Genomic DNA, 27766 nt, shown 5'->3' on the forward strand with positions numbered 1-27766 from the left:
GGCTGAAAAGAATAGTTCCCTCTCAACACAAAATACACCTCACAGAGTCCTTGACAAGAAGAGCGGAGAAGGCGAGACTGCATCTGCATTTGAAAGTGAGAAGTGACGACCTAGCTTCCCGCGTACTCTCCGTTCTCACGCGGCCGAGTTGAAGGTCAAACTGTGATCGGGACACACCGCTTCAAATCCGCTTTTTCTCTCTAAAATGCTATCGCCGCTGAACTAACATCTGATAAAGAAGAACCCACAAGTCTGAACGGAGCGGCTCTCGCAGCGCCGCCGCCTACGCTCAGCGCGCGATGGCGAGTGAGTGAGGAGCCTGCAACTCATCAGAAAGCTGCGAGGATGTCTTCGAGGTCTTCTTGATCTTCTCTCTCTCTCAACCAGGCACTCTTCTTCGCGGAAGGCGCGAGATTCTCTTTTTCCTTCGGCGGGGTCATCTCTTCTTCTTTGACTCCACGCCTGCGCTCTGCCTCGCGCCTCGTCTCCTCGCGGCCTGCCGCCTTCTCCTCCGCCTCGCTGTGCAACGCCTGCGCGAGCGGCTGAGACAGCCAAGTGCCTCCGTCCTCGTGGATCTTCGGGGCTTCCAAGCGGTGCGACGCTCGCCCTCTGTCCAGCGCCTCATTCATCGCAAGACGCGAGGCCGCCGCGGGAGGCTTCTGTTCGCTCTCCTCGTTTTGGTTTTTCTCTCTCCCTGACGCGTCCGCTCCCGCCCCCCACGCGATTCGCTCGCCGTCTTCTCCCTCCTGATGCTCGCTACGCGGCGCGAGAACGTTGAGTTCGCTCCGGTTCGTTCCGTGAGGCAGCCCACCGTTGTCGCGGGCGCCTGAGGCGTTTTCTCTCTTCGCCGCCTGGCTCTCTCCCCCTGTGACTCGTCCCGCTGTCTCCTCCGCAATCTGCGGCGCGTGCCGATCCCTGCAGCCTCCATTCGGTACACCGCCCAACGCAGCGGAGAGGTAACAATTGTCGCTTTCGCTCGAAGGCGAAACGCTGTCCTGCGTGAGAGACCCGAGTCGCGCATCGTCGCAGCGCGAGGCGGGCCGCGCAGCGAGCCTTGCGCGCTGCCGTTGAGCCACGACGCGCGGCGCGACGGCGAAGTGCGCGCGCAGGGCGTGGAGGAGGCCGTCGCAGGACTCCGCCGCGTAGAGGTGCGGCGTGAACCAGCTGCAGAAAAACCGAGACGGGAGCGACGCTGCGGGCGCGAGAAGAGAAGACGGCGGGCGCCCACGCGCGTCTGGGCGCCAGGGATGCGCCAGACGAAGCGAGGGCGCAGCAGACGCCAAAGAGGCACACGACGCGACGCCGAGAGACGACGGGAGAGGGTGGCGCGAGTCGAGCAAGACGACGACGCCGTAGTCGTTGCTGCGACGAACAAGGATCCGCGCCACGAAGAAAAATGAAAAGAAAAACAGCAGGCAGACAGCGGCGCACACTCGCGGCAAACAGAGGGAGCCAGAAAACAGAAGGTTGGTTGCTTCTCGGGGTGTCTACAAAATGGTGTGTCGAGGGCCTCTGGGGCACGGTGTGGAAACTCAGGTCCTCAGCGGTGTGGGCTCGCAGAGCTTCGCCCGGAGATCCCGCCGCAGCCAGGGCAAGACTGAACCAGAAAGAGTCGTTTGAGTTGCTGTCTCGACGTGGATACTTTTCTGCTTGAGTGCGTATGCCGGCGCACCCGCGTGTGAGTGTTTCTCCGGGACATTTTTTCGCGTTTCGCGCGAGAAAGCGGTGTCTTACATGTGTCGAATGCACCTTCCGATCGCCTGGTTGAGGGCGCGGTAGGCCTGCACGCTGTACCAGCGTCTGCCGTCCAGCCACGCCGCCGGAGGCGCCGCCCTGTCCCCCTCCGTCTCTTTGGCGCCTTGCCTCCCCAGCGCCACCGCCTTCAGCAGCTGCGGCCGCGCCTCGCCTCGGTCTTCCTCCTTCTCCCCCGGCTGCGCCAGGCTCCAGGAGGCGGCGCGCCGGCGCGCGTCGTCGCGGAATTCGGTCTTCGGCGACGGAGGGCGGCTGGGCTCGCGCGCCGCCAGCGCCACCTCCGCAGACGAAATCGGCGGCGGGAGGGCGTCAGCCGCCGCGCGGAGGCCCGCAGAAGGCGCCGAGGAGGAAGACGAGAGGAGGAGGAGCTCAGGAGGGAACTTGAGGCGCTGCAGCGTGTCGTTGAACTTCATTTTGCTCTCGATTTTCGGGTCGCGGAATGCCGGGTAGGGGATCCCCACGCAAATCACCCCGCGACAGTAGGCGTCGTTGAAGGACAGCCCCTCGCTCATCTTCCCGCGATACACCGCGAACATCAGCGCCTCGCCCTTCTCGTCCACGCTCTCGCAGAAGACCTCTTTCGCGTCGCGCTCGCCTTCTCGCTCGGCGGAAGAGGCGACAACGCCGCGCAGCGAGGGCAGCGTGGCGAACGCGGGCGCGGCGGATGAGAGCTCAGGCTGGGTACTGAGATCGTCTTCAGCGCCAAGTTCCGCGGCGAGCGCAGAGGCAGGCTGTGCGTCCTCTCGAGCGAGGCTCCGCGACGCCGCGAGCCCAAGAGAGGCAGAGGACGCGTCGCTGCCCTTCTCTACCAGCACCGTCTGCTTCAGCAGCTCGAAGGCTTGCCAGACTGACTCCGCTGACCGACGAGGCGCGTCGTCTCGCGAGTCTCGACTCTGGGATGCCTCCGGCGCCTCGCCTCCTCGCGACGCACAGTAGCGCCAGGTCTGCCGCCGCGGGGCGTCCCCGTCGGCGCCGCGGGACGCGCGGCGCCGCCTGCGCGAGCGCGCGGACGCGCCGTCGCCCTTCCACACGCGCTGCGCGCGGTGGAGGACGCTGAAGGAAGGGAAGAAGACGAGCACGCCGCCGGGAATCACACTCAGCAGTCGCGCGATGCACCAGCCGAGCTGCAACAGAAAAACCGGGCTCGACAGTTGCCGGTTGGTGCACTCCAGCGGCAGCGCGTGCGCGACTTGCGCGGAGGCGAACGAGGGCGAGAAAGACGGCACAAACGTCCCAGAGGTAGCGCCGAGCGGCTGCGACGAAGTCGAGCCCGAAGCGGCGGAAGAAGACGAGACAGAGGAGACAGAGGAGATGACGGAAGAAGAGGAAGAAGAAGGGAGGCCAAGAAGGCCGGTGGCGGGCATCGTTCGAAGGCAGACGATCGCGAGCTGCGCAGGCGAGACGACATGGCCAGCGCGCACGGGGTTCGGGAGCAGCCGTCGGGTGAACGACGGTCCCAGCTCCGACCTGGAATCGAAAAAAAACAAAAAAGGGAAAAAATCAGCGCACCGTCCCAGCCAAAAAGGCCTCGCTTCGCCTCTGGAAAGCGACAAAGCAGACAGCTCAAAAAACAGAGATGAGAAAAGACGTCTGCGAACGCTTCTTGCCTCCATCTCGACGCGTGGACAAAGGCCTAGCAAGGCGTCGTCCCCGCAGAGTGGGGCCGCCTGCTGCCTTCGCTGCGCGCGATCAGACATGGCAAAGGAATATGTGTCTCCCGCGGTTTTCTTCCGTGCGAAAGCAAAACTCTCCGAAGACAGGTCATCCTGCCCTGCGCACAGTCGCCGCGCTCGGAAGCATCTGACCGTTCTGCTACAAACATGTCACGCGGTTCGTGACATACTCCAAGAAAAATGCGGCCCCAGTGTTCGCTCGCGTGCACCTGAGAGTGGACTCCAGGCGCCCACAAAAAGAGGAGGGGATCTGATACATCGATTTCGGTGTCCTGTCAGAACTAGATTCCGTCACTCACATGAGAGACTCGATGGGTTCCAGAGTGCCTGAGGCGACGACGACAGTTCGCGCCTGACGGCTGATTCTCTCGAAGGTGACCGCGGGCGCCAGCAGCCACAGGTGAAGCGAGACACGATCCAACGAGATCGGCGAGCTGTTCGCTTGACTCAGAGACACATCCGCCTCGAGCTCGCGGCGCGCTCTCTCCTCTTCGCCGTCGGCCGCCGCCGCGAGCGGCAGACGCAGAAGGGCCTCGACTTCCTCGATGCGCATCTCAGAGGAGAGGCAGACGCAGTAGCAGTTGGGGTGCGCGGTCAGCGCGGAGAAGGTATCGATCAGCTTCTCCAGCGCGCGCATCTCGCGGCTGTCTCCCCAGTTCGCCTGCTCCCGGCTTATATTCGAGTCCTGCGAGGGGTCGGCAAGAAGCAGCAGGCGGCGAACTTCTTCCAGCGACGCCTTCACGCGCTGGCCAAAGGCGGCGGCGTCCGCGCGCGCGACGCCCATCTCGAGCAAGAAGTCGAGGCTGCCGTCCAGCGAGGGGGTCGTCGGGCGTGCAGCCGGCGCGGGCCCGACGACCCCCTCAGACGCGCGAGAAGAAGTCGCTGCCGACGGGCGGAACGCCGGCGTCCCCGCTGGTCCGCGAGGGCGAGAGGCAGGCAGAACCGCGGCGGAAAAGGCCGGCGCCTGCGATGGACGCTGAGATGCCGGCTGCGATCCAGGCTGCGGTGGAGGCCACGCAGGCGCTGACGCAGCCGACCGCGGCGCCGCGAGTTCTTGTTCTCTCCGTTCGCCTTCCCACCTGCGCAGCGTGACGCTCATGAGTTCCTTTTCGTGTCCGCTGTGCGGCGCCTCGGCGACCACTTTCTGTCGGCGCCCTTGCCAGAGTCGCTGGGCTCCCGCCTCCTCGCCCCGCTGGGTCGTTCCCCGCTGGCACCGCCTCCTCCAGTCGAGTTCGGCGCGCAGCTCCGCGGCGAACCCTCGCACGTTTTTGGCCAGCTCGCGGCGATTCTGTGTCGCCTTCACCCCGACTTGCAACAGGCGGTGCAGGAAGTTCAGCAGCGCCGGCAGCGCCTGCGAGACCAGCTGCCGCTTCGCCTCCTCCTCCGTATCCGTCGCCGCAAACGCAACCCCAGCCCCCCCTGGAGACGCCGGCGAGGCGGCGGAGACCGGCTGCAGGCGTGACAGCGCATCCGAAGGCGCCTCGTCCCCTCCAGCGCCGCCCACGAACGCGGCAGGAGGGTCGAAGTTGGCGCCGAGGAGCTTCTTCATGTGCAGGCGGATGTTGCCTACCCAGTCCATCAGCGAAAGAAGGAGGGAGAGCGGCACGTCGAGGCTGCCTGCGTCGCGGCAGATCGACTCGACGTTGTGACCCTCGTCCAGGATGATAACCGAGTCTGAAAGACACGCAGACGCCGCGGAGAGTCTTGAGGCCAAAGTTGCCCTTACCATGCGTCTTCCATCCGCCTTCTCCTTCCTCCCCCCTCCCTCCGCTCCCCCCCCCCCCCTCTCCACCTCTATTTCCGGTCGGCAGTGTCTGGACTCTCAGCGGCTGCGTGTATATATATAGTATATATTTTTTGATAGACAGTATGATCTCGTTTGATTATTATTGTTCGTGCACAAGGCAGGTTTTAAGAAAAAAACCACCTCGAGACATGTGAAATAAGGTAGACAAGACGACGAAAGAAGCATTTTTCCTTTTCTTCTGCTCAGCGCTCTGCGCTCTGCCTGTCGCTTCGCCCTCGAGCCCGCCCCTGGCGTTTCCGCGTCCGCTTGGTCTCGCGGTCGCCGGCAGAGTCGGTTTCGCGTCCTTTCTGCGCTACCCTGACAAGGTGAGCACCCTGTCTGCGACTAAAAAGAGGGAAGGAAGCGCGCGACGTCAGCGAGTGAGACGACCGCAGCGGCTGTTTGGTCTCCTCTCGCGTGGTCCCGCTGGGCGCAGCTCGAGGGGCCCCACGCGGCCGTGCCTTGAGGCGCCTCAGCCTCCTCGCCGCCCCCGTCTCTACAGTTCTTTCTGGCTTTCGAGAGGTCTCACCTTTGAGCAGATCGCTGAGCTTCGAGCTGACAGACACCGCGGGATCTAACACGTAGTTATACGGGCAGACGACAAGGTCAGCCATGGGAAGCAGCGCAAGCGTCGCGTGGTAGGGGCACGCGCCCACGAGAGAAAAGTGAGACACCTCGCTCGCCGTCTCTCCGGAGGCGGCGGGCATGCATAAGCGGGCGGAGCCGGAGGGGCAGAAGGAAGTCAGCGCGAACTTGGCGAGTTCTTCAATGTCCATCGCGCCGCGTGATGACGCCTCGTCATCCTCCTCTTCTCCCCCGGTCTGCCCTTCGCTGCAGGGCCCCCCAGAAGGCCCCGCCCAAGCCCCGTCTCTGCTGTCGGCTCCTGCGCTCGCCTCGGGGCCTCCGTTGACGCTATGAGAAACTGTCTCTTCTCTAAGCGGATTCGCGGCCTGCTCCCGCGCCGAGTCTGCTGCTGTCCGCCGCCCAGTTTCTCGTGTCTGTGCCGTCATCGCCCTCGCCTCGCCCTCGCCTTCGCCCTCGCTCTCGTGCGCCCACCGCGCGAGCGACTCCACGTCCTGTCGCTGCCTGAGCTTCGTGTCTGCCGCCGCCTCTCCCTCGCGGCGCGCAGCGACGCCTGTCAGCTCGCCTCGTTCGCTGCGCGCGTTGTCCCAGCAGACTTCGAGTGGCGGTCTGCCTCTGGCGAACAGCTGCTCGGCGAAGCGCCGCTCCCCAAGGCGCACGTAGAAGGGGCACAGCCACCCCCCCGGTTTGTCAAGGGGGTCCCGCCGCCTTCTCCCGCGGCTCGCGCCTTCGCCGCTCATCCCCTGCGGCCCTGCCTCTGCGCCGCGCGGCCGCGGGCGCACTGCCCACCGCCACGCGCCGTCCTCTGCGTCCGCGCCTTCGCAGCCGTGCCCGCCGTCTCCTTCGCGCCCTCCCGCCGCCGCCGCGCGGGCTTCTGCGCCTTCTTCCGCCCCGTCACCGCGCGCAGCACTCTCTGGTCGCTTGTCCGCGCCGCTCGCGAAGCGGCGGCGAACGTCGCAGCTGGCGCAGGCGAAGGCGAGGAGTCTGCGCAGGAGGAACGCGAACCCGTCGCTGCTTGACTTGTCGCGCAGCCGCCCCGCGCGCCGCCGCCACGTGTCGACGCGCGTCGCGGACTGGCGACACTCGTCGTCCTCAAGTAGCCGCGCGGGCGCCGCCGGCGAGGGCGACGAGGAGTCACGGAGAGACGCAGGCGCGGCGGACGCCCCACGGCGCGCCGGCGCAGAAGGGATCAGCAGAAGTTGTCGCAAAAACTGGTCTACAGTCCTGCGATTCGATCGCGTCCATCCCTCCGTTCGCCCGGCGCCCGCGTCCTCGGGGAACCTCCACACTTCTTCCTGCGACACCTCGACCGAAGAGGAAAGCGCATCGAAGACACCGCCGGTCTTCTGTTTCTGTCGCCCGCCCGCTTCCTCTTGGCCTCGCCGCTCAGGCTCAGCTGTCGCCTTCGATTTGCAAAGAAAAAAGTCGAGCGTGCACTGCGTGGTTTTTCTCTCCTTCCTGAGTGGAGCAGAAAGCCAGCCCGACGCAGACCAGGGCGAGGCGTCGCTCGGCGCCGAGGCGGACTGCGGAGGAAGCGAAGACGCGGACGTGGGCGCTTGCTGCAGCTGCCCCCCGCGAGCCCTCCGCCCCGAGACTGTCCATCCTTTCGCTTCGTTTTTGAAGCCTTCTGTGGAGTGTGAAGGAGCGGGCGCCGTCCGTCTGTGTCTCATGGCCTGTGTGTCTTCTGCGCTTGCGGCCTCGCCGCCGCCCTCCGCCTCCGCCTGCAACTCCGTTTCAATGACTATGTCTGACTCGTTGAAGTCGCACGCGTCCTCTACCTCGTTCTCCTCTTCGGCGGGCTCCTCCAGCGCGTCAGCGAAGGGGGGCGTGACGACGCCTGCGAGGGTCTTCTGTCTCTTCAGCCGTCCCTCCTCTCGCCTCGGACGCCACGCGCCTCGCGCGCCCTCCGGCGACGCAGAGCGGCCGCTCGCCCGCGACTCCGCGCAGCCCGCGCGGGTCGGCAGGTCTGAGAAAAGCGCCGCGTTCGCCTCGAGAGCCAACAGTGCGAAGGCGCGAAGCGAGCGGTTCATGTAGGGGCACATGTGCGCGCGGGAGGCGAGCTGCACTGCGGCAGGTCGGTAGGGACTCTTCTTCAGCTCGCTCAGCACCTGAGACGAGCCGCACGCTCAGAGCAGGACCTTTTTATGGATTGTGCTAACTGTCATCCCCACAGGCTGCAGTTCTGCATGAACTGAGGAGTCAAGTAGGTACAAGCCGGACAAAAATTAATCACGTTCCTCTTTGCATCGAAGTCGAGACCCACGGCGGGGAAGAAGCCTTTCTCGAAACGATGGAGACAGCCGCACGCGAGGCGGCACGCTAAAGACAAAAGAAGAGAAAGAGACTAAAGACCGGCACGCCGCGCGCAAGCGAAAGCGAGAGAAGAGAACGGTGCAGAAGGGAGACGAGGGAGGGAAAAAAAGGGGAAAGAGAAGATAGAAAAGCAGTGAAGCCAAGGTCCCCATGTGCAGCTCGGACTGTAGCGCGGTGCAACCATGGGCAGAACGCCGCAGAGAGAGCGAGAGACAGAAACGCATCAGCGCAGCCATGACAGCGAAACAAGAACAAGCCCCTCCATGATCATTCACCGCGAAGACGTGAAGAGGCGAGAAAGCGAAAAAACTACGACGCATGCACTCTGAGGGCGGGACATTGAAGGAGACATGGTGCCTCAGACGGGAAGAAGACGCCCAGCCCTGAAAAAAGGCGCCTGCTGATCTCACCTGAGAGGCCTGTTTCTGGGTTCGCGTGCAGTAGATAATTCTCCCCACATTCCGACTCCTCGCTTCGACTTGAGCCTCGCGCTGCCACGCCAGCGCGGCACAGAGCAGTGCGGCGGTCTTTCCCGTTCCTGGAGAGAAAAACAAGTCACAACCGTGCAAACAGGTTCAAGTATAGGGTTTTAGTGCCTTCTCTACGATGCATAGACCAGCAGATAGACACCTAGACTCAACCCCTTGTCACCCGATCTAGCGTCGCTTGGCGCGTGATGCAAAACGCCGAGCAAATGGAATTCTGCCTGTATGTACGGCTGGAGACCAGACTGGCGCAGACACAGCCCGGTGATAGGGTGAGTCGTCAGCGAGCGAGGGCAACGGCGAGGACGGCAGAAAGTCGACGCGTAGACATTGAAAGCTCGAGAGGCGACAGCAACGCAGACGGAGGAACAGGCTTGCAGATACAGTTTTATCCAGGCTCTGCGGCAGAGACTCACGACGCAGCAACGCGCACGCCTCGGTAGGTTGCAGCGATCTGCGAATGATTCGGCGACGCACCGACCGGAAGCAGCTAGCCTTGAGGAGTGTGAGAAGCCCAACTTCTGTGCCGAAAGAAGTTGTTTCGAGCGAGGCAGGCGCCATTTATCTGTCTTGCCTGCGTCCCGCTCTCTCTACAGTGGCCGCTCCGTGTGAGCGCCTGTTTTCCTCTGAGAAGCGCCCCGCCCGGGGAAAGGGAGCGGGGCGTCACCCCCACGCAAATTGCACGTACCCGTCGGGCTCTCTACGATGACGTGGCTCCTGGTCTGGCAGGCCTCGATGACTGCCTCCATGACTTCCTTCTGCGACTCGAGAGGCTGCTCGTAGTGCAGCAGCACCTCGACGCCGCGCACGTTCTCTCGCGCCCTGACGTGAGTTGTCTTCAATTTCGGCAGCGTGACCCCTCTGGGGAACCAGGCGCGCTCTGGATTCTCGCTCTCTCCTTCGCAGCCCCGCCGGACCGACGACTTTTCGCCGGCGCCGCCATCCCGCCAGGCGCCGTGAGTCCTCTGCGAGGGTGGGCCGCAGCTGCTCGGCGGCGCGCCGGTCTCGCCTTTCGCGCGCGCGCAGCCGCGCGCTCCTCGCGAGGTGCAGCCTTCGCCGCGGCACTCCGGCTTCACGCGCAGCCCCTCGCGTTTCGTCGTCTGTCGCGAGTTGAAGTCCTCGAAAGGAGGGCGAGAGACGCGCGTCTCTTCGCCCCCTCGCCCGCAGTCGTTCGCTCCGCGCCGAAGCGAGTTCGGCGTGCCCTCCTCTGCCTTCACGCGTTCGCCTTTTGCGCCTGATGTCTGTGGAGGGGGAAAAGGCAGGCGCCGGCGATCCGGTGAAGCCGCCCAGCCAGACAAAAGCTCGTGGCGCTCGCCTGCAGCCCGCCTCGTCTCCTCTCCTGACCGCGGAGGGAGCGCTGCCGGGGCCTGCGAGAGGCCGGCGCCCTGCTGGCCGTCGCCCGCAGAAGACGGAAAAAAAGCCGCGGTGGAGCGAGGAGAGCTTGGAGAGGCGGGTGCAGGGGGCGGGGTGGGTGGGGGTGGGGGCGGCGAGGAAAGAAAGGCCTGGCTGTCTGCCTGGATGTTGAGTTGTTTGAGACGCGCGGCGAGGAGGTCGATGGAGGAAGGGAGCCAGACAGAGTCGAGCAAGAGAGCCGCGCGCGAGGCGGCCGCGGCGAAAGGCAGCGGGTTGCCCTCCGACTCGAGGTCAAGAGGAAACGGGGAACTGAGGGTGGGGTCGGCGGAAGGGGGTGCATGCGCGTCCATGGCCACGCCTCGCGCGCGCCGCAGATCCGAAGACAGAACAGAGAGCCGCGACGTCCATGCGGAGAAGAGCCGCGGCTATGGCCACGCAGCAAAGGCGCTCGTGACAGGAAACCAGAGAAAGAAAGACGACGAGATGGCCGACAGAAACGGGTTTGAAGTTAGCGACGACTGCTGGGGCGCTCGCGACGCTTTTCCTGCAGCCCCGGTATATGTAGGGACAGCTGCACAGCTTCCCTAGGCTTTGGATGCAACCCAGTACCGAGAGCAAGGCGACGGAGTGCATATTGCTTCGCGAGCGGGGGTCTGACGGAAGCAAAGGATGCGGAATGATAGAAAGAAGTAAGCGGATGGAGTTCTACGAGTGAGCGAAGAGAGGGGCGACAGGCGCGAAGACTTCGGTCAATGTCAAGGCGATGGCGGCCTGTGGAGAGAGCGGACGGCGAACAGGAACCTCCGCCTCACACACGAAAGACCAGAGAAACAGACCACTGAAGAAATCCACGGCACATGCCGAGGGAGGGCGATATGGAGGGTGGGCGGCCCTGAATGTTCAATCTCAGCATCCCGCGAGAGGCAGATGCATTCGGGCTCGAAAATGCAAGACTAAAACGAGGATGTAGCGCAGACTGTAGGGGAGATGGGACGGTATTTATCACGAAGCTGAAGCGAGAGAGGATCGAGGAAGGACGGCTCACAAATTCGGGGCGTGTGCTACACTCGTTGCATATCGGCGCGTCGCCCTGCAGCAGAGGAGTGGAGAGGTGCCCTGGTGGCCATCCTGTCATCGGGGATCCGGGCTTTCCCTGAGAATGCGGTCTCAGGATGAACAGGAAGTGACTAAGTTACGCGTTTGTATAGAGTAACTTGACCCGTACACTGAGTGTACGGTGTATATACAGCTCGGGCTGGCATGTGTCGAAGGCAAGAAACAGCACCGGGGCTGCGGAGCTGCATTTCTGTGGGTAAGAACCTCAGTCCGCACCGAAAAAACTGACTCTGACGCAGCTACTGAGTGAACTTTGCGTTCAGACAAAGAGGAACTGCAGATGCTGTGTGTGTTCTGTCTCTATTCGGCCTCTGTCTCGCTCAGCGCGTCACCTTCTTTTCGATGTCAGGTGCCTGTTTTCTCCCGTTCGCGTGCCTGAGCAACTCCTGCGGGAAAACGAGTGTGGCGCAGGCGCTTTGCGGTTGTGTGAACATTGAGTTCGTCCGCGTTGCATGTCTTTTCTGTGTTAACGCGCCTGTCTACCAAAGATCCATGTGTGCGTCTTTTTAAAGGCAGTGTAAGAGTGGGCCTGTCGCCTTTGGATCTGGATGTCCTGCTGATCTCCCCGCTGAGGGCCGCGACGCAGAAAGTTCGTGCTATTGCCTGCCGTTCTGTCCCATCTTTGGAGGTCGGCTCCCACAAAGGGGTGTTTTTTTTTTCGTGAAACTCCGGCGCTAGATTTCGTCTCTCCGTCGACGATTCCGAGGTCTTTGCGTCTCTCGTTGCCCTCCCCCAGCTGCGCGCGCTCAAGCGACAAGACAAGTCAGTTTCTGCGTCTGGTGGAAGCGGCCGACTTTGCGGCGCACTCGTGCGAAATCCCATCGGCGGCGCAGTAACCTGGAGTAGACGCCATCCACCGCGACTGCACGAAGCGGAGTCAGCCGCATTCAGACGCGCAGAGTGTGGGCCTGCAATGACTTTGACCGCCCGTTCGCGCAAAGCGAAACAGAAATGATTCGAGCATTCGTGGAGGGGAGCACTGACAGTACGAGGGGGCAGGAAGATCACGGCTCGCCGCGTCTGGTCAGCGTTGCAGCCCAGGGAATTCCAAGTTTCTAGCGCTCGAGACACCTAGGGCGACAGACACCGCCGAGAAAGCTGAATCCGTTCTCATCCGACGTGTCGTAAGAGGATGGTCCCCAGAGAGAGAGTCGAGGAAGGGTACCTTTTCCATCCATTTCCCGCGAGGCTATGCAGCAGCAGCCCCTTGTATGTGGGCCAACTTCTTCGCAAGCCCTCGCACCCACAGCCAAGTTTGTTTCTGTGACGGAATGGATTCCAGGTTACTTCGTTTCTCTGTCGACAAAAGGTTTCTTGTCATATCGTTCGAATCCATCTTTGCCTTGTTTTCCGCGCGTACCTCTGTGGCACGTATCTAACTCATCCACTCTGTCTTGTACCAGTCTTCGTCCACGCACTCTGAGTCCTCTTCAAGTTTCCTTCGAAACTGGCCGTCTTAATCTCTGCCGATTTCTGCCGTAGTTGCCTTACCGATCTCGTCGGTCTTTAAGGCATTCGCCAACCTCCGCAGTCGCTGTCTGGTCAGCTGCCCCATTCTCTGTCCGCGTTCGCGTTTTTTCTTCCGTATCTGCGCAGCGGCCTTGCGAGCAGCGTGCCTGTGGCGACTTTGTCTTGATTCTTTCGGGTCCGCTGAGGAACCTCTTTTCTGGCGGAATTTCCGTCTGTCGTATTCTTAAGAGGTTTCTCCCCCAGTTTTCGTCCCCGATAGGACTTGCGCAGCAAACCCTCCAGCGGCCTGTCGTGGATGGTGGGTGGTTCCCTTGCGTTGGCGAGGGCAAAAAACGATCTTCAGCCCGCACGTGGCCGCTCTGAAAAGACTGGCGAATTCCCACTTTCGTCATTTTCACGTCGCACTGTGCTCTGACTTCAGCCTGACCTCCTGTATTGCTCTGTCGCCCTCTTTCTTGTCGGTTCTCTGCCATGGCTCTCCGCCGCCCCTCGTCGCCGTCACACGCGGTGTGATTCGTGTCTGCCGTCTCTTCTTCAGTTCTTTCTGCCTGTGGCGGCTTTAAGCACGACGGGGGAAGCGGGCATCGCAGTAAGCACCCGTCGCTGAGCTCGTCGGCAGGCGCGGCTCGCCGAATCAGAGTGTCTCCCGTTCTTCGGCTTTGTTTCTTTTTCTCTGTCTTCCGCCTCCGCCCTCAAAGCCATGGCTTCTCCGCTGGCGTGCGAGCTGCCTGCGGCGCTGGGCCTGGCGGCGGAGGACCCGGTCTGCGGTTTCGCGGCGGGGCTCTCAGGCAGTTCTTCGCCCGGCGCCATGGCGGCTGTCGCGGCGTTGGCGGCGGAGCAGCACCAGCAGCAGTTGCTTCATCTCGCGTCAGATCTCCAAGGCGCCATTCGCCGATGGTGCCCAGTCGCTGGCGCTTCGTCTCAGCTGGAGGCAGGAGGCGGGCGGCTGGACTCTGCTGCAAGCTCCGCCGGCCGGTGGGCGGCGCAGGTTCGCAAGAGTTCTTTTTTTAGGGGCTGTCGAGTCCTCAGGATTCCGCAGAAGACTGTGGCTCTTCCTCGGCATCTGTATCGCGAGGAGGCGGCAATCGAGGAGGAAGACGGCCTGCCAGTTCTCGACCTCGAGGACGCCGAGTTCTTCGGCGCCGACCGCGACGAAGAACTCCAGCTGCACTACGCTCGCGCCGTCTCTGCGACCTCGGTTCGCTCGCGCAGTGGGGGGACGAAGGACTGGGGCGAATGGCCCCTGATGCCCGAAGACGGGTTGCTCTCGAGCGGCGAAGAGCCGGCGGCCCCCCCCGGCTCCAGCGTCGAGGAAGCAGCCTCGGAGAGCGACGGGCGCGCGCCCGAGGAGGGTCAGGCGTGCTGGGAGACTTCCGAGAGCTTCTTGCTGGCTGACGAGGCCCGCGAGGCGCCTCATCGAGCTGACGCCTACACGTGCTCGCGCAGCGCGTCGGGTCTCCCCCCCGCCGAGGACGACGCGGAGGAGCACGCGCCGCGGGGAGAGAGTCCTCGCCCGCCGGCTCCTCCCCAGGCTGCCGAAGAGTGCGCCAGAGACGACGCGGCTGAAGAGAAGGAGGAAGCGGTCGCAGCGGCAGACGCCACGCGCGACGTCTCCGATCAGCGGCGCATCACGAGCTCCGGGAGTCGCGTCAGCGATGACCCCTCCGCGCCGCCGCTGAGTGCGCGGAAAGAGGTTCTGGTCTTCCAAACGAACTTCCGGCGATCTGCCTCCTCATCGCCTCGTGTTATCTCCTCTGTCGAACCGAACGGGGAGGCAGAAGGCCGCTTTCGAGACGAGGGAGTCTCGCGCGGCGCGGCTGCCGAGGGGCACGAAGACAAGCGAAGCGACGACGAGGGCGACGGCGAGACAGGGCCGTCGTCCTCAGCCACGCTCCAGGTGCCCTCCTCGCCCGAGGACCCGCAGGCGCGTCTTCTCTCCGACGACACGCCCGTCCCCTCCACGACGCACTCGGCGCTCTTCGGGGTGGATGCCCCCAGCGGTCGCGTCTTTATCTGCATGCGCGAGAGTCTGCCGCTGACAGCAGGCGCGCCGAAGGAGCCAGACGGCCGCGAGACGGCCGCAGAGCTCGCGGGGCATGCAATCGAGGACTACGACCAGGAGGTGGAGGACTCTCCCCTGGAGGCGCCTGCAGGCACGGACAGGGCGCAGAGGGCCGGACCTCGCCCCGAGAGCCGTGCGGAGCGGCTCGTTGAGGCAGCAGATGAAGACGCGGAAGTCGCGCAGTCCTCCGCTCAGGCGGAGACAGATCTATGGCAGAGTGCGCGAGAAGGCGACGCAGAGGAGACATCTCGAGAAAGGCCGACAGAAGAGACCGCGCGTCGCGCAGAGAGCGAGGCGGATGCAGCCCGAGCGGCAATCGTGCAGAGCGCGCCCGATGAAGAACGAGATGCGGAGGATAAAGAGACCTTTCAGGAGCCAGCGGCAGCAGATGCCGGTGAAGAAAGAGAGGGCGAGCGCGAGTCTCCCGAGAGCGTAGACCCGCCGTGCGCAGAACCCCGCGGGCCTCGGCCGGCGCCCTCGCCCAGCAGAGAGAGCGTTGTCACGAATGACTTCAGTCTCCGCCTGGAGAGCGCCGATTCCGCCAGCGTGTGTGCGTCGCTCCGAAATGCAGTGAGTTCGCTTTTTTGGCTTCCAACGAGAAGGCGTTTTCTCGAGCAAGGCTTGTCGTGATCTCGAGTATTAGCACTGGAGCAACGCAACGCAGTTGCCGCTCGCCCTAAAAGTAGAAATCTCCGCAAAAGAGTGATTCGACAGCATGGATTTAAACTTGTCCAGAATGAAATATAAAGAGATCTATATGCATGTTCGAACGGATTCATAGTGAAAAATATATAGGTGCTTAGGTGTAGACCGTTTGGCAAGAGAGGCCGTGCGTTCCGTTCTCAGAGGCAGTGAAGAGGGCGCGTTGGTTCGCGGTGGGCAAACGATAGTAGCTGATCTGCCGCATAACATAAAAATCGCTTGCGGAGTGGCAGTACCCATCATTTCTATCTTTTTTTCTCGCCTGTCCGCTGCTTCTGCTCAGCCTCCCGGGTCGCCCTGTCACTCTTCGTCGAGTGTCGTCCTCGAGCACACGCTGCCGCGCGACCCCGTCGAGGCCGCAGCCTCGGCGGCCGCCGCCGCGGCAGCTGCTGCGGGCGCGGTTCTGCGGGCTTGCGCGAGCGCTGAGGGCGAGGCTTCTTCGCCTTCCTCGCGCTGCGCTTTCCAGCGCGACCAGGAAGACTTGCATCTGTTCGTGCATGCGTGGCTGTCGGCCTGCGCCGCGCGCCTGCACGATGTGGCCAGCGAGGCGCGCGGAAGCTCTCAGCGTCTGCAGCTTCGACCCCGCGAGGGCGAGGGCGCGACGCACGCGCTCGTCGCCTTCAGCAAGCGCCGTCTCAAGGAAGAACTTCGCACCTACGACTTGGACTTTGAGAAGCGATACGGCCGACCCCCTCGCCGCCCCGAGAAGGAACCGCTGCGGCCGCTCTACTCGCACTACCAGTATCTGCGTCGCGTCCTTCTGCGGCTCGAACACCAGCAGCGTGAGCAGACCGGGAGAGAAAAGGTAGAGATTGTGCTCTCGGCGCGGAGCCCGGCGGCAGAGACGCAGTCCGGCGCGGCGGGAGCCGCGGGTGAGCTGCGCCGGTGGCCTTCTTCGCAGGAGTCCCTTGCGTCGCTTTCTTCGCAGCAGGCGATGGGGGGGAGAGCCGGCGACGCCTCCAGCGCCTGCGGGCACCGCAAGGCGGCGTTTTCGCAGTCAGCGACCCGGGGCGCCGGCGCGGCGGAGAGCGGCCCGAAAGCTCCCAGCACTTTGTGTGGTGCCGAGCAGGTCAGCAGCGGCGCCACCGCCTCGAAGACGCGTTTGATGACGTCTCTTCGGCGCGCTGTCTCATCAGGGGCTTCAGCCGGCAGGCCGGAGGCGCGAGGGAGCGCCAGCGGCGCGGCAAGGGCCGCGCAGAGACTTTCGCAGGACACGGTGGTGACGAGTTCGCAGCGTCGCGAAGGCGACGCAGCCGCGACGGCGAAGAAGCCGACCAGTGGCGTGCAGTCTGTGCAGCGGGCGGCGGGCAGCCGCGTGAACTGTGTCTCTTGTCGGACTGGCGTTAAGTTGGCGGGCGCCAGACCCGAGTCCAGCGGCCTGAAGCCCGCGGCGGAGGCAGAGAGGAGGGCAGCCGGCAGGGAGGCCGCCACGCGAGCAGACAGCCAGTCCTTCGGCAAGCGCGTGGAGAGTGGCTATTCGCTTGGCGGCCACGATGACGCCGAGAGGCGCCCGCGGAAGCCCGAAGAGAAGACAAGTAGTCAACCCGTAGGACGGCAGGGCCGCGAGGACGGCGCCGCGGGAGGGGTCGCCCCTTCCTCGACTGCGGAGAGTCTGAGGCTCCGGATAAAGACGACGTGCCTCTCCGACGCTTCGAGTGCTGTAGCCTCGCCGCAGAAGACAGATGCGACAGAGGCCGCAAGGAACGTGAAACCGGGAGCGGGCATGGCTGCAGAGGGCAAAGGCGTCGCCGCGGACGCCGGAAGCCGGGTGCGGTCTGTCTCCCGAGGTTTGCCCAGCGACAGTCGGCAGGCGGAGAATTTCGGGGAAGATGCGCAGAGAGAGAATGAAAAAGTGGCGAGTGGAGGTCTCAGCGAAGACAAGCAGCGCCTGCTGCGGCTGCAGCAAGAGAAACGCATCTTGAGGACGACGCTGCTCACATATCAGGCAGACTTCATTGCGGAGACAGGCCGGCACGTCCGCCTCTACAAAGACATCGCTCCGATCGAGAGGGAGTACAGAAGATACAAGGACGTGAAGCAAGAGATCTCCAGACTCCTCGAAAAGCAGCAGACGCGCCTCGCCGCCTCGCGATCCCACCCTGTCCTTTGTCAGCACGGAGCGAGTGAAGAAGACTCGATTCCCTCGGAAGTCTTTGAACAAAATGGACAGCAACTCTGTGTGTAACGAGAGGGCCCGAAGCGTAATTCATGTGTATGTGCGTCAGTGGGTTCTCCATTTGAGGAAGATGTGTCCTGGGTCTTTTCACGTAAACAGGGCCAGGTTGTTTCTGGAATTCACTCCGCAACAGGGAAACTGGCAAAAGTGCACTGGAAAAATGTGCGGCAAGCGGCCTCAAGCGTGTGGCCACGGCAATCCCCTGTGTGACATGCCTCCCTGCACTGTTTTCTTTTGCCCTCGTGCAGGCTTACGGGGCAGCTGTCTGACTCTGCGAATACGTCCGCATCTAGAGTTCGTATGCTGTGTTTTAAAGCACTCAGAACAGACTAGCGCTCCTGAAAGCGCCCCCCGCATCAGCATCAGCCAGTAGCGGCGGCACACGCCTCTCGATTTAGTGATGCATGTAGACTCGTAGAGCATGCGACCAGCCGTTTGTTGCTCGCTGATCTTCTAGTGAACGCTCTCGCGTGGATCGACGGTTTACTTGCAATCGGTCGTGTAGCGAAGGCACACCGCACAACACCGGGCAAATCACCCGACAAGCCGCCCCTCTGTCTGGTGCCTCGTTGAGGTGGGTTTTAGCTGTCACGGGCCTGAAAAGGGGATCGTTGCAAGAGAGCGAAGAGGTCCAATTCGCAATCCCTGGGAATCGACGGTCGTCGTACTGTACGACGGAAGAAACTGGTTTCAAGTTAAGCGTGCGCGTTGTCGCGTGTTGAATGGGAGACAAGGCATCCACCGCGCACCCACAGCTCGCAGAAAAGTGGGCAGCGCTGTTTCTGTCATGCCACATCTCAGCGCCGCCTTCCAGTGGCTCGCGATTCAGAGGGAGCTAACCGTTCCTGTGAACGGGGAAAGCGACGCCTCGAGTGTCTCAGTGGATGCGTGTTTAGCCACTCCCTGGACAGCAAGTGCTGAAATGTGCCAGCGTGTCGCCAGGACTTCAGGGCCGGCACGAAGGTACACATGTGTATATAGTGTTGAGTACCTACTGAAAAGATTTGGAAGAAGAGGTGATACAGATTGCAAGGAATAGCTATGAAGTTGTTAATCCGCTGGCTTCCATGGGGTGGTCACGGACCTAAGTCTGACAAGAAAGAGCTTATCTGTAGCTGCTGAAACCAATTTCTACCGACGGCCGCTACCACACTCGAGAAGGGAGCATGAGTGAAGCCGTCATGGCATTTTGCGGAAGCGCCTGAGGAGCGCTGCTGAAAAACCTGTGCCTATCCGTGCAGCATATTCTGTCTTCCGCAAAAGTTTGCACAGAATGTTTCAATCCCATTCTGACTAATTTCCGTTAGCGTCCGTGTAGGTTGTTCCTTGACGTTTTCCAGCTGTGCCCCCGCACACACGAGGTGCCGCGCTCATCATAGGACACGACACGCAGGATGCAGCATTGCTGCAGTCCAGGCGGCATTCTGTCATCAACACGAAAGCATCGTGTACGCGTGTAACAGAGGGGCTTTGTCCTGGCTAGCTGCAGACACACAGGACAAGTCAAAGCATTTCGTAGCTCGAGCCTTCTGCCCGGCAGGCAGCGAGCGGCTGCGGAAGTGTTGGACAGTAGCATACATTTCATTCATGCTTTTGACCTAGCTCATGATGGCTCCATGGAGAAACGATAGTTCCGCTCTCTTGTCTCTACCCTTCATTTGCATGCTGCACGCGGTGTAGCTTTATATAGTCCAATAGTAGAACATGACATCGCACGAAAGACGCAAAGGCGCGTCTTGCATGTTGGCAGACCGACAGGCAAAGGTAAATCCGGAGTAGATGGGTCGATTGTGTCTACGCTTTGTGGGTTAGTCCGTCACACTATCACGCTGTTTCCGTACAACAGTCTGGCGTGCTATCCAGGGCACGGTGTTGCGGCAATCTCATTCCTGGGGTCCACAGCATGCTGAGTTTTTATGTCATTGGTCCATATCTCTGTAACTTTGTGTCTTGTTTCGTTGTGTTTCTTGTGGTGAGTGGGGGACCACATTTCCGGTGGGTGACCTCTTCGGATGCAACAGCCTATCGCCATGGTGCACACGCTCATTCTCGCGAGATAACATCCGAAACGGATATCATTGCTTTGCATCGGGGACAATCGGCTTTCGTGCCTGACTCAACAGATGTCAGAGAGGAGAGAGTTCTCGACCGCGACAGCATGCACCCCCTAGTCCCGGAGGAATACTTGGAGCAAAACGTCTTCCCTTATACCGCTGAGTTAGAGGAGATTTCGACTGCAGTCGCTCCACCACCGGGAATGCATCCATGGGAGGCAGAACAGGCTGTTGCAACCCTGAACTCAGCTCGCTATCACGAGTTAAAAGACTACGAGAGAAAGAAGAATGACTGGTTCCTATCCAGAGTGTTCTCGGGGCTCAAAGGGAAGCCAAGTCCCACGGAAGAGGAACGTGCGTTCCGCGACAAACGGAAGAGGTACCGAAGCAACGCATTCGTACATTTCATGGCAGATCACGACACAGATCAATTACAAAAATCATCAATTACGTATGGATCCCTAACTCAGCCTGTAGAACAATACATGGAAATGATCAACAAAGTGCGGAAGGACAGACTGAACATCGAGGTGCGACCGGCACCAGCGACTCTGCCCGACCCAAGCGTGGCTTATACCCCGTTCCACAGGGAGATCGCCAAACAGAAGAGCCTCGAGAAAATGTTTCGTGTGCACTATATGACCGGCGGAGGGCGCAAGTTCCATTACTTTTTTAATCCCGAAGAGGACTGCTACTGGAAACTTCAGCCGGATGGGATTGTCGCATGTGTTCCGGCGAGGGAACTAGTTGAAAAACCTCACCATGACCCGGCAATTGCCGTTGCCGTGGACCAAACAGGTACGAGGATTACGAAGCCCAAGGGAAAACGACACTTATCATACTTTCCCTGGACGAAATTTTTTTTTTGGACAGTGGCGATAAGACACTCCCGTGGGCTGCCTAGGGTATGTAGGAGCGTGTGGCGTGCGATCAATTCTGTATCCATGAGCATGTCTCGTTCGTCGTTGGGAGCAGCTGCTTCTACGCTTAGAAACAGTAAGTTGGCAGCGAATGTAACCAGCCCACTTTAACAGGCTTGCGCGACCGCAAACGCCACAAACAATTCACTGGTAAAGTATAAAGGAGAGAGGAATCTCAGAAATGCAAATCTTACTCAGCTGTTGGTGTCCTGTGAATGCAAAGTCGCAAGACAAAAGTTCAAGTGGCACCAGGGTAGTTTCGTGTTTGCAGCCGTTTTGGTGATGCCCGTGTTGTGCTTGGCGCCCCTCAGGCATGTTCGATACTCTGGAAGAAGCCGCGTCAGCGATAAGCTTGGGATGTGCAGACTTTTATCTAGAGAAGAGTACCTGGAGTTACTATTGTATCCCTGCATATGAAGTAAGAAACCCTGCGGAAAATGCCTGGTGGACTGCTTCTCTATGACGCTGGAAAAAGAGTGCCTCTTTGGGGGTAGTCCCGTTCTGGCATAAAGTGACGCCGAACGGTTGCTTCTGTTGGCCTGGAAGGCTAGAAGGCGGTCACACATCCATCGTGTTGGCAGCACTCATGCGTTAGTAAAACATACTTGCACACTTTAAACACGCGATTCTGCATTCGGGGAAGACTTCGGTTGCATCTGGATTGCTTTCTAGGACCTGCGGGCCGAAGACTACAAACGAATGAAGAGGTACAAGAACAGGTCCAATGCGTATTTGTATCACCAGTGGGTCATTGCGAAAGCCCAAGAGATAGAGATTCCTGAAATCTATAGACCCCCGCGCCCAACAGGAGGCATTCCGCCTCCTCCGCAAGACGAAAACTATAACCCTGCGGCTGCTAAGCTGACGGAAAAGAAAGAGGCAAAGCGCGTGAGTACAATTTCACACTTTGCGGAACGCGGGGCGCCGACATCATTGAGTTCCATGGGATACGCATACGTACCTCTGACCTCCCCCCCACTTTGCCGTGCTGGTATCTCCCCTTAGTGAATGCACGAGTCCCAACAAGTCACCACGCAGTCTCGCGTTTTACCCGAAAAACTATCCTTAGAAAAAGTGCGGTATGCGGGGGAAAGGGAAGGGCGGCGCAATCTCATGGCTGACTTTGCACAAGTGGTACTCCTAATACACACAAGGCTCATATGCAGGGTCACAGCCACCTACTACACGGGGCAAGAGGCCACTCTCCGTGTCAGCCTTTGCCACGCGACAAGGTATGGAAACGCAGCTTGGCACAGGGATAGCATGCCTCAAACATCTGGCGGCAGGGAAGACCACGATGATGTTTATATCCAGTACAGAAACTTTGGTTGGCGGGCGTCTGCCACGGCTAGGCCTGAACAAGGGTCGCTGCATTAGCAGCGGTTTTGCCAAATAGTGCCAACACGGAGAATGTGCCCATCTGTGCTGTTCAGGCGAAAAAGCAGTCTGTGCAGCAAATAGCGGCGTTCATCGAAGAGAACAAGGCACAGCCGGAAGCTGTTATTGACGCCGAGCACGTGCAGTACCCTCTCCAAGAAGGCGTGATCATTTTGAGGCCTGCTGGTTATAGTGTGGAGCCCGCACCGGCCTTAGACTTGCAGAGCACTGCATTACTGGCGTCAGTTAGCAAGGAGTTTGCAGAATCTGTTGTGACAGCTTTCCTAGAAACTCACGATCCGCAACTGCTCAGGCCCCCGAATCCGCCGCAAGTCGTTGGAAGTTTTCCGCAACGGTGAATAAGCTTGGGTGTTTGCTTGGTTCGTTGCATTCGAATACAATCACTCTTGCTACGAGCAGCCCCCCTGGAAGGAAGCCGGACATGTGCTAGGGAAGTGCTTCCTAGTGGGTCTATGGATCAAGTGCGGCCATCTGTCTCAGCAGCTAAGAGGGACGTATAAATTTATGGCATGGGGAGATGCTTGTGGCATCCCAGTATGCGCGTCTCAGACAGGCAATGTGTAACGCAACGAGATGAGACCATGCTTTACAGGCAATGAGGCTGTTCGACCTCTCGTCCAAGGCGCTTTGTCCGTAGTGTGTCCATTTTCAGTTTGAGTGTTTCTTGAAATCTGGGGGTTCATTAGGTGGTGCAAGCAGGCGAGAGTGCTGAATTGTAGAGCTGACAAGTACTCATCCGCGGATATGTTGCTTGTACAGTCGATGATCGAGGTGTTCCTTGCTGATCCTCTGTGTAGGAGTAAACCTGTCATTCCGAAAAATAGTCGCCGGTCAGTGGGTTTGGTCGGCAGTTGATAAGCAGCACGCGTACGCCGCCTATACTATATTATGGATATTCATGTAAGAGTCCTCGTTTTTCTGCTGGAAGGTACTGAGAACAGAGATGAGTCTTACCGAAAGACACAGACAGTCTCTGGCAGTACATAGTAGCATCATCTTGAGTATCCGCAGGCGCAGGGGTGTTTCATTCTGGAGAGTGTTCTTCACGTAAATACACTCTTGAAGAGTTCGCCTGGACGCAGACATCCGTATACAGACCTATATCGCTGCAAGACAAGAACACACTGCCAACCAACAGCTGTACGAGCCTGTGAACACAGCACTGCAAGCGTCAGCATTCCCTCAGGAGCCACGGGAAATTCCAAAGGTGCCACATTGTGGACAACACAGAACCAGCTTGTTTTCCCTGCTTTCGGCATTGCCACAAGCAATGAAGGGCTCATTTTTCATGGCGTCGATCCACTCGCACGCGGAACTTGAGTTTGTGGAATCAGGGGCCTGTCGCTAGCGGGGATACCGGAATCAACTCTCAAATAAGTATTTTCTTCTATCCAGAGAGTCTCTTCTTCCACGTCTTGTCCGCGGGAAGACAACATCTGCTGCTTCCTTGGGGAAACCATTATCTGATTAGCAAAGATGGGTTACGTGTCACATCGTAATGTGTGATAGGCCTCCTTAAGACACAGCACCAGCTTTCTCTCAAGGGCCAGCATACGATGATACATATCACATCCCGCATGCTCCAGGCGTTTGGACAGGATAGTGATATGAGTATTCAGCATAGCGGCCAGCTGCAAATTATATTCACATCCGTACAATACTTTGTTGAAAAGCGATAAAAAACATGGTATGTGCCCTTGTTCAAAAAACCTTGGTTCCGGTAGACAGGTGAAGAATGCTTGCTATTGCCGTTTGCCCGTATAAAAATGAGCACCGCTGTGGCATGAGAAAAAACGAGGGGCAGTCACCAATTTGCCGGGAGGCTCAATTCGGAAGCAGATCTTCATCCATGTCTTCGTCCATTTCGTGAAGCTCCAGCGTTGTTACCGCGGCAACCTCGTCGTAGTCTCTCTCCAAGGCCGCCAAGTCGTCCCGTGCTTCAGTGAGCTCTCCTTCCTCCATTCCTTCACCGACAAACCTGCAACGTGCAAACAGAAAGCCAACCCATGCGGTATGCAGATTACGTCGGAACAGTTCGCTCGTTCGAACTGAATTCTAGGTATTCTTTGCTTGCCGTAGTCCTGTTTGCGCAAGTCATGTGACAGGGGAGCGCTCACCAGTGGACGAAGGCTCTTTTGGAGTACATCTTGTCGAACTTGGTGTCTATCCTCTGAATAACTTCCTTGATCGCGGTTGAGTTGCTCATCATACACACAGAGCGTGGGGTTGCGGCCAGATGGCTGTCCGGCACGAAAGTAGGCGGCTGATAGTTGAGCCCGGTCTTGAACCCAGTTGGACACCAGTCGACGAAGTGGATGTCTCGCCGTCCTTTAATCGTTGCCATGGCAGCGTTGACATCTTTCGGGGTGACATCCCCCCTAGGTACAAACCACAGCCAGAAACCTGAGGTGGGCGCTTCCCCGGGAGGTGCGGATCCGCCTTTTGCGCTACAGAAGTGCATCCGTTTTCGTGTCTACAGATGGTATTTATCGTATAGCATCGACGAAATACAAACGCTGCTGCCCAACATCTGTGTTCTCCCCCAGCTCGGCCGAGCAAATGACAATGTAAATGTTTTTTGAGACTGCTGCACTTGCCAGTGTGTCGGCGATACTACATTTACCTGTACATCAAGCAACAGGCCATGTACTTCCCCATGGATGGGCGGCACTTGGCCATCATATTACACTCGTCAAAAGCAGCAACGGTAATTTCCCTGACGTTCATTTGCTCGTGCTTGTATTTGCTCGCCGACAGAAGTGGCGAATAACTGGTGAGCAAGAAATGAATGCGGGGGTACGGCACCAGGTTTGTTTGATACTCTGTCATGTCCACATTGAGAGCTCCATCGAATCTGAGGGAAGTCGTCACGGAGGATATAACCTGATAATGCAGGGGCAGCAGAAAAACGGAAACAGGGGGACGTGTGGAAGGCAGCTCGATCCGCATGCACCACAGTGAGGAACGTCCTTATGCTAACCAAGCCATGTCAGCAGATCTCTCTATTAGCATAGCACTACAATTCCACGCTAATTTACAGTCCAAGGTTTCAGGTATGAGTACCGGAGCACCAAAAAAATGCCATGGTCGGGTACGCAATGAGGGCTGACCTGCGCAGTGAGTCTGTTGAGTTCGCAGTAGGATGGAACCTGTATGTCCAGGTTGCGCCGGCATATTTCATAAACAGCCTCATTGTCCAGGATTACCACTACATTGGAATGCTCCAGCAGATAGTGGCAGCTCAGCACGGCGTTGTACGGCTCGACTACTGATGTCGACACCTGCGTCACTCAGCGCATTGCGACAGTGACGTAAATGAGATGCCCCCTATGGGGCTTCACTCCATTTAGCATAGCTTTCCCCGTGCTCACTGTACGCGGCCGCGACAGCCCAAATAAGACGACGACCACGCGCGGATGTACACGTCCTATCTTTGCGCCCAGTGGCTTTTGTACAAAATCTACTCTACGACTTCAAGATCTATAGACACGTCTAGACCTACGCGTGAGCGGCATACGAATGCATCTGGGGGTGTGTCTCAAATAAACCTCTATCATGCCCCTAGGTGAGTGGTTTTCGCGAGCCTCGAGAAAAATCGGTCAGCAACTAATAGCTCGCGTCTGTGCGGAAAATCTACGAAAGAGGCGCACTTGGGGGCTGGGCCAAACACAGAAGTTAAGCTTCGGTTTCCTCCCGAACTCGACAGAGAGCTTCTCCATGAGGTGGCAACCCAGGCCACTGCCAGTGCCGCCCCCCGCGGCATGAAAGACTAAGAAACCCTGAAGGCCATCGCAGTTGTCTGCAAGGCGGTGAATGCGGTCCATCAGTGATTCAACCATTTCACGGCCGACAGTGTAATATCCCCTCGCAAAGTTGTTTGCTGCGTCTTCCTTTCCTGATAAAAGGAAGTCGGGGTGAAAAAGTTTCCCATAGTGCCCCTTCCGAACGTCGTCCACAACCGTTGGTTCCAAATCAACCATTACGCTGCGGGGAACCTGAGAGAGGAGCAAACGTCACAAACGCAGCGTCCTCCTAAAAATTTGTTTGCGTGAGTCGCGCGATGCCACGGTGCCGGAGAGTTATGCTACGCGCACGGCTCCGGACGTCGAGGGGAACCGGTAGCATCTGCCTGTCGGTTTTGGCCAGAGCAGGAGGCAAGGCAGTAATACGTCACCTGCACCTCCAACTGTAAGAACGGCGCATAGTACTTGACTGTCCATTTGAGAATCAACGCGTACTCAGACGATTAGCTGCAAGTGTAGCAAGTCTCAGCTCCACATTGTTCCAGCTGGCCCATGGAAGGGGAGCAAGAGAAGGGAATCCGGCTGATGTTCTTTGAGACAGTTGCAGCGCTCAGCGACAAGCCGCAGCATGCATACCAGAGGCGCGCGCTCACATATTGCTTCTGTGCAGTCTCTGCGAAGAAAGCGTGGAACGAATGATCGGAAGAATCAAGGTCGCCCCCAGTCACTGGGTCGACTCCGCGGCCATCCGGCCGAATACCGTGTTCAAGGCAAAACAGCTCCCTGCTCACACGAAAACAAGAGTGCGTAAACAAACGAAAGAAAGCACTCTGAAAAGTTCGCACGTCTGCGTCAACGCGGAGATGAGGTGAAACAGCATTCAGCACCGCTCGGGTCAGCATTTTCGCAGGGGGCTCGGACCCTGACGCTGGTGAAGACGCAAGAAATCAAGGTCTACTCGTCGCCATGGAGAGAGCACGACCTAGTTTAAAAACCCTGCAACTTCTCTAGGGATGCGAAAGGCGTGCACAGGATGCACACGGGTGACCATCCGATATGGCTCGATAAGTTTGTATCCTCGCTCCTTCTAAGGAGGAAGCACCCTGCTCCACTGGTTTTTGCTATGATTTCTTCAAGTAAAAACAGCAAAGCACCGGCAAAGCGGAGAACAAGTCTCAAAAGAGAAGGGGGCATCAGGATGTACTGTCTGAAAGCTGACGGCGAGATGCTTCACTGTGGCTACCCGGTCCTCTGCATGGATGTTCCATTGCTGAGGAAATCGGTGCAAATGCTGTCGATTTCTGTCTGAAGTTTTCGGCGGCTCTTCCTTGTCTATCAGACCATGCGACTCGCACGACAGGTTGCAGAAGAATCGCATCTCTTCGTCCCACACAACGTCTGTCTTTTTCACTTTACACGAGCTTTCGGACGCGGCAACAGTGGACAACGGCAATTGTACTTAGCAGCACCACATCGTTGAGGCATCACAGAGCCTGTGGATGGCGCCTTACCAGCAAGCGTTCCCGACCTGCACGCCTGCCTGACCAATGTGCAGACTGATTATCTCTCGCATCGTTACCGGGGGTGCTGGGCAGGTAGAAAAGGCATTCCTTTTCTGGGCAGTTTTCTTCAGTCTGCATCAGGTGACCCCTCCTCACGCACTTGGAGAGGATACAGCGTGCATGACAACGCTGTTTCACGATGTCCACCAGAATCCCGTTGTAAATATATTTTTATATTTGAGGGTATTCAATTGAACCGATCGTTACGGGGATTTTAAGGCGTCAGCTCTATCAATATCGGTAGCAAAGCAATGTGGCCATTTGAATTCGCACAAACCCAGAGACTCTGAAACGGCTAACTCGTGCCAAGTAGATGAGAAACCCTCGACAGAGAATATTGGCATCCACCAGACGATTCAACAAAAAAAAATGGAAATTGCTTGTCTGCGGCATGGAATTGCCGTCTTTGCCAAAATGTGTTTAGGCAAGACAAGCAGACAACGCCAAAGGAAGGTTCCTAAACGCTCCCACTTGGAATATCCTGCGAATGCGTAAGGTGTAGAGAATGGCGCTGCGGGCCTACTGAGGGGGGAAGACTCGTCCGTATGATTCACCTCATCAGCCATATACATGGTAGTGTCGACATCACGGAATAATTGATAATGGCAGAGTCTTTTGT

At 59.1% G+C, this 27766-nt stretch overlaps 4 protein-coding genes across 4 annotated transcripts; 2 read left to right on the forward strand and 2 right to left on the reverse strand.

Moving 5' to 3' along the window:
• Positions 1-329: 329 nt before the first annotated feature.
• BESB_009730 (uncharacterized protein) lies at positions 330-10294 on the reverse strand (the record flags this gene model as incomplete). Its single annotated transcript, XM_029359727.1, has 6 exons — positions 330-1362; positions 1735-3219; positions 3725-5099; positions 5741-7901; positions 8517-8644; positions 9280-10294. 6 exons carry the CDS (start codon positions 10292-10294, stop codon positions 330-332), a joined length of 7197 nt encoding a protein of 2398 aa, XP_029222640.1.
• Positions 10295-13230: 2936 nt separating this feature from the next.
• BESB_009740 (uncharacterized protein) lies at positions 13231-17479 on the forward strand (the record flags this gene model as incomplete). The annotated part of the gene is made up of 2 exons (XM_029359728.1): positions 13231-15162; positions 15578-17479. 2 exons carry the CDS (start codon positions 13231-13233, stop codon positions 17477-17479), a joined length of 3834 nt encoding a protein of 1277 aa, XP_029222641.1.
• Positions 17480-19373: 1894 nt separating this feature from the next.
• BESB_009750 (uncharacterized protein) lies at positions 19374-22180 on the forward strand (the record flags this gene model as incomplete). Its single annotated transcript, XM_029359729.1, has 4 exons — positions 19374-20322; positions 20756-20862; positions 21117-21332; positions 21878-22180. 4 exons carry the CDS (start codon positions 19374-19376, stop codon positions 22178-22180), a joined length of 1575 nt encoding a protein of 524 aa, XP_029222642.1.
• Positions 22181-23666: 1486 nt separating this feature from the next.
• On the reverse strand, positions 23667-27158 carry BESB_009760 (putative alpha-tubulin I; the record flags this gene model as incomplete). The annotated part of the gene is made up of 7 exons (XM_029359730.1): positions 23667-23820; positions 23960-24220; positions 24466-24725; positions 24953-25123; positions 25493-25837; positions 26239-26368; positions 27097-27158. The coding sequence occupies 7 exons, from the start codon at positions 27156-27158 to the stop codon at positions 23667-23669; spliced, it is 1383 nt and encodes a 460-aa protein (XP_029222643.1).
• Positions 27159-27766: the final 608 nt, after the last annotated feature.

Source organism: Besnoitia besnoiti, chromosome I, assembly GCF_002563875.1.
Source record: "Besnoitia besnoiti strain Bb-Ger1 chromosome I, whole genome shotgun sequence".
NCBI lineage: Eukaryota > Apicomplexa > Conoidasida > Eucoccidiorida > Sarcocystidae > Besnoitia > Besnoitia besnoiti.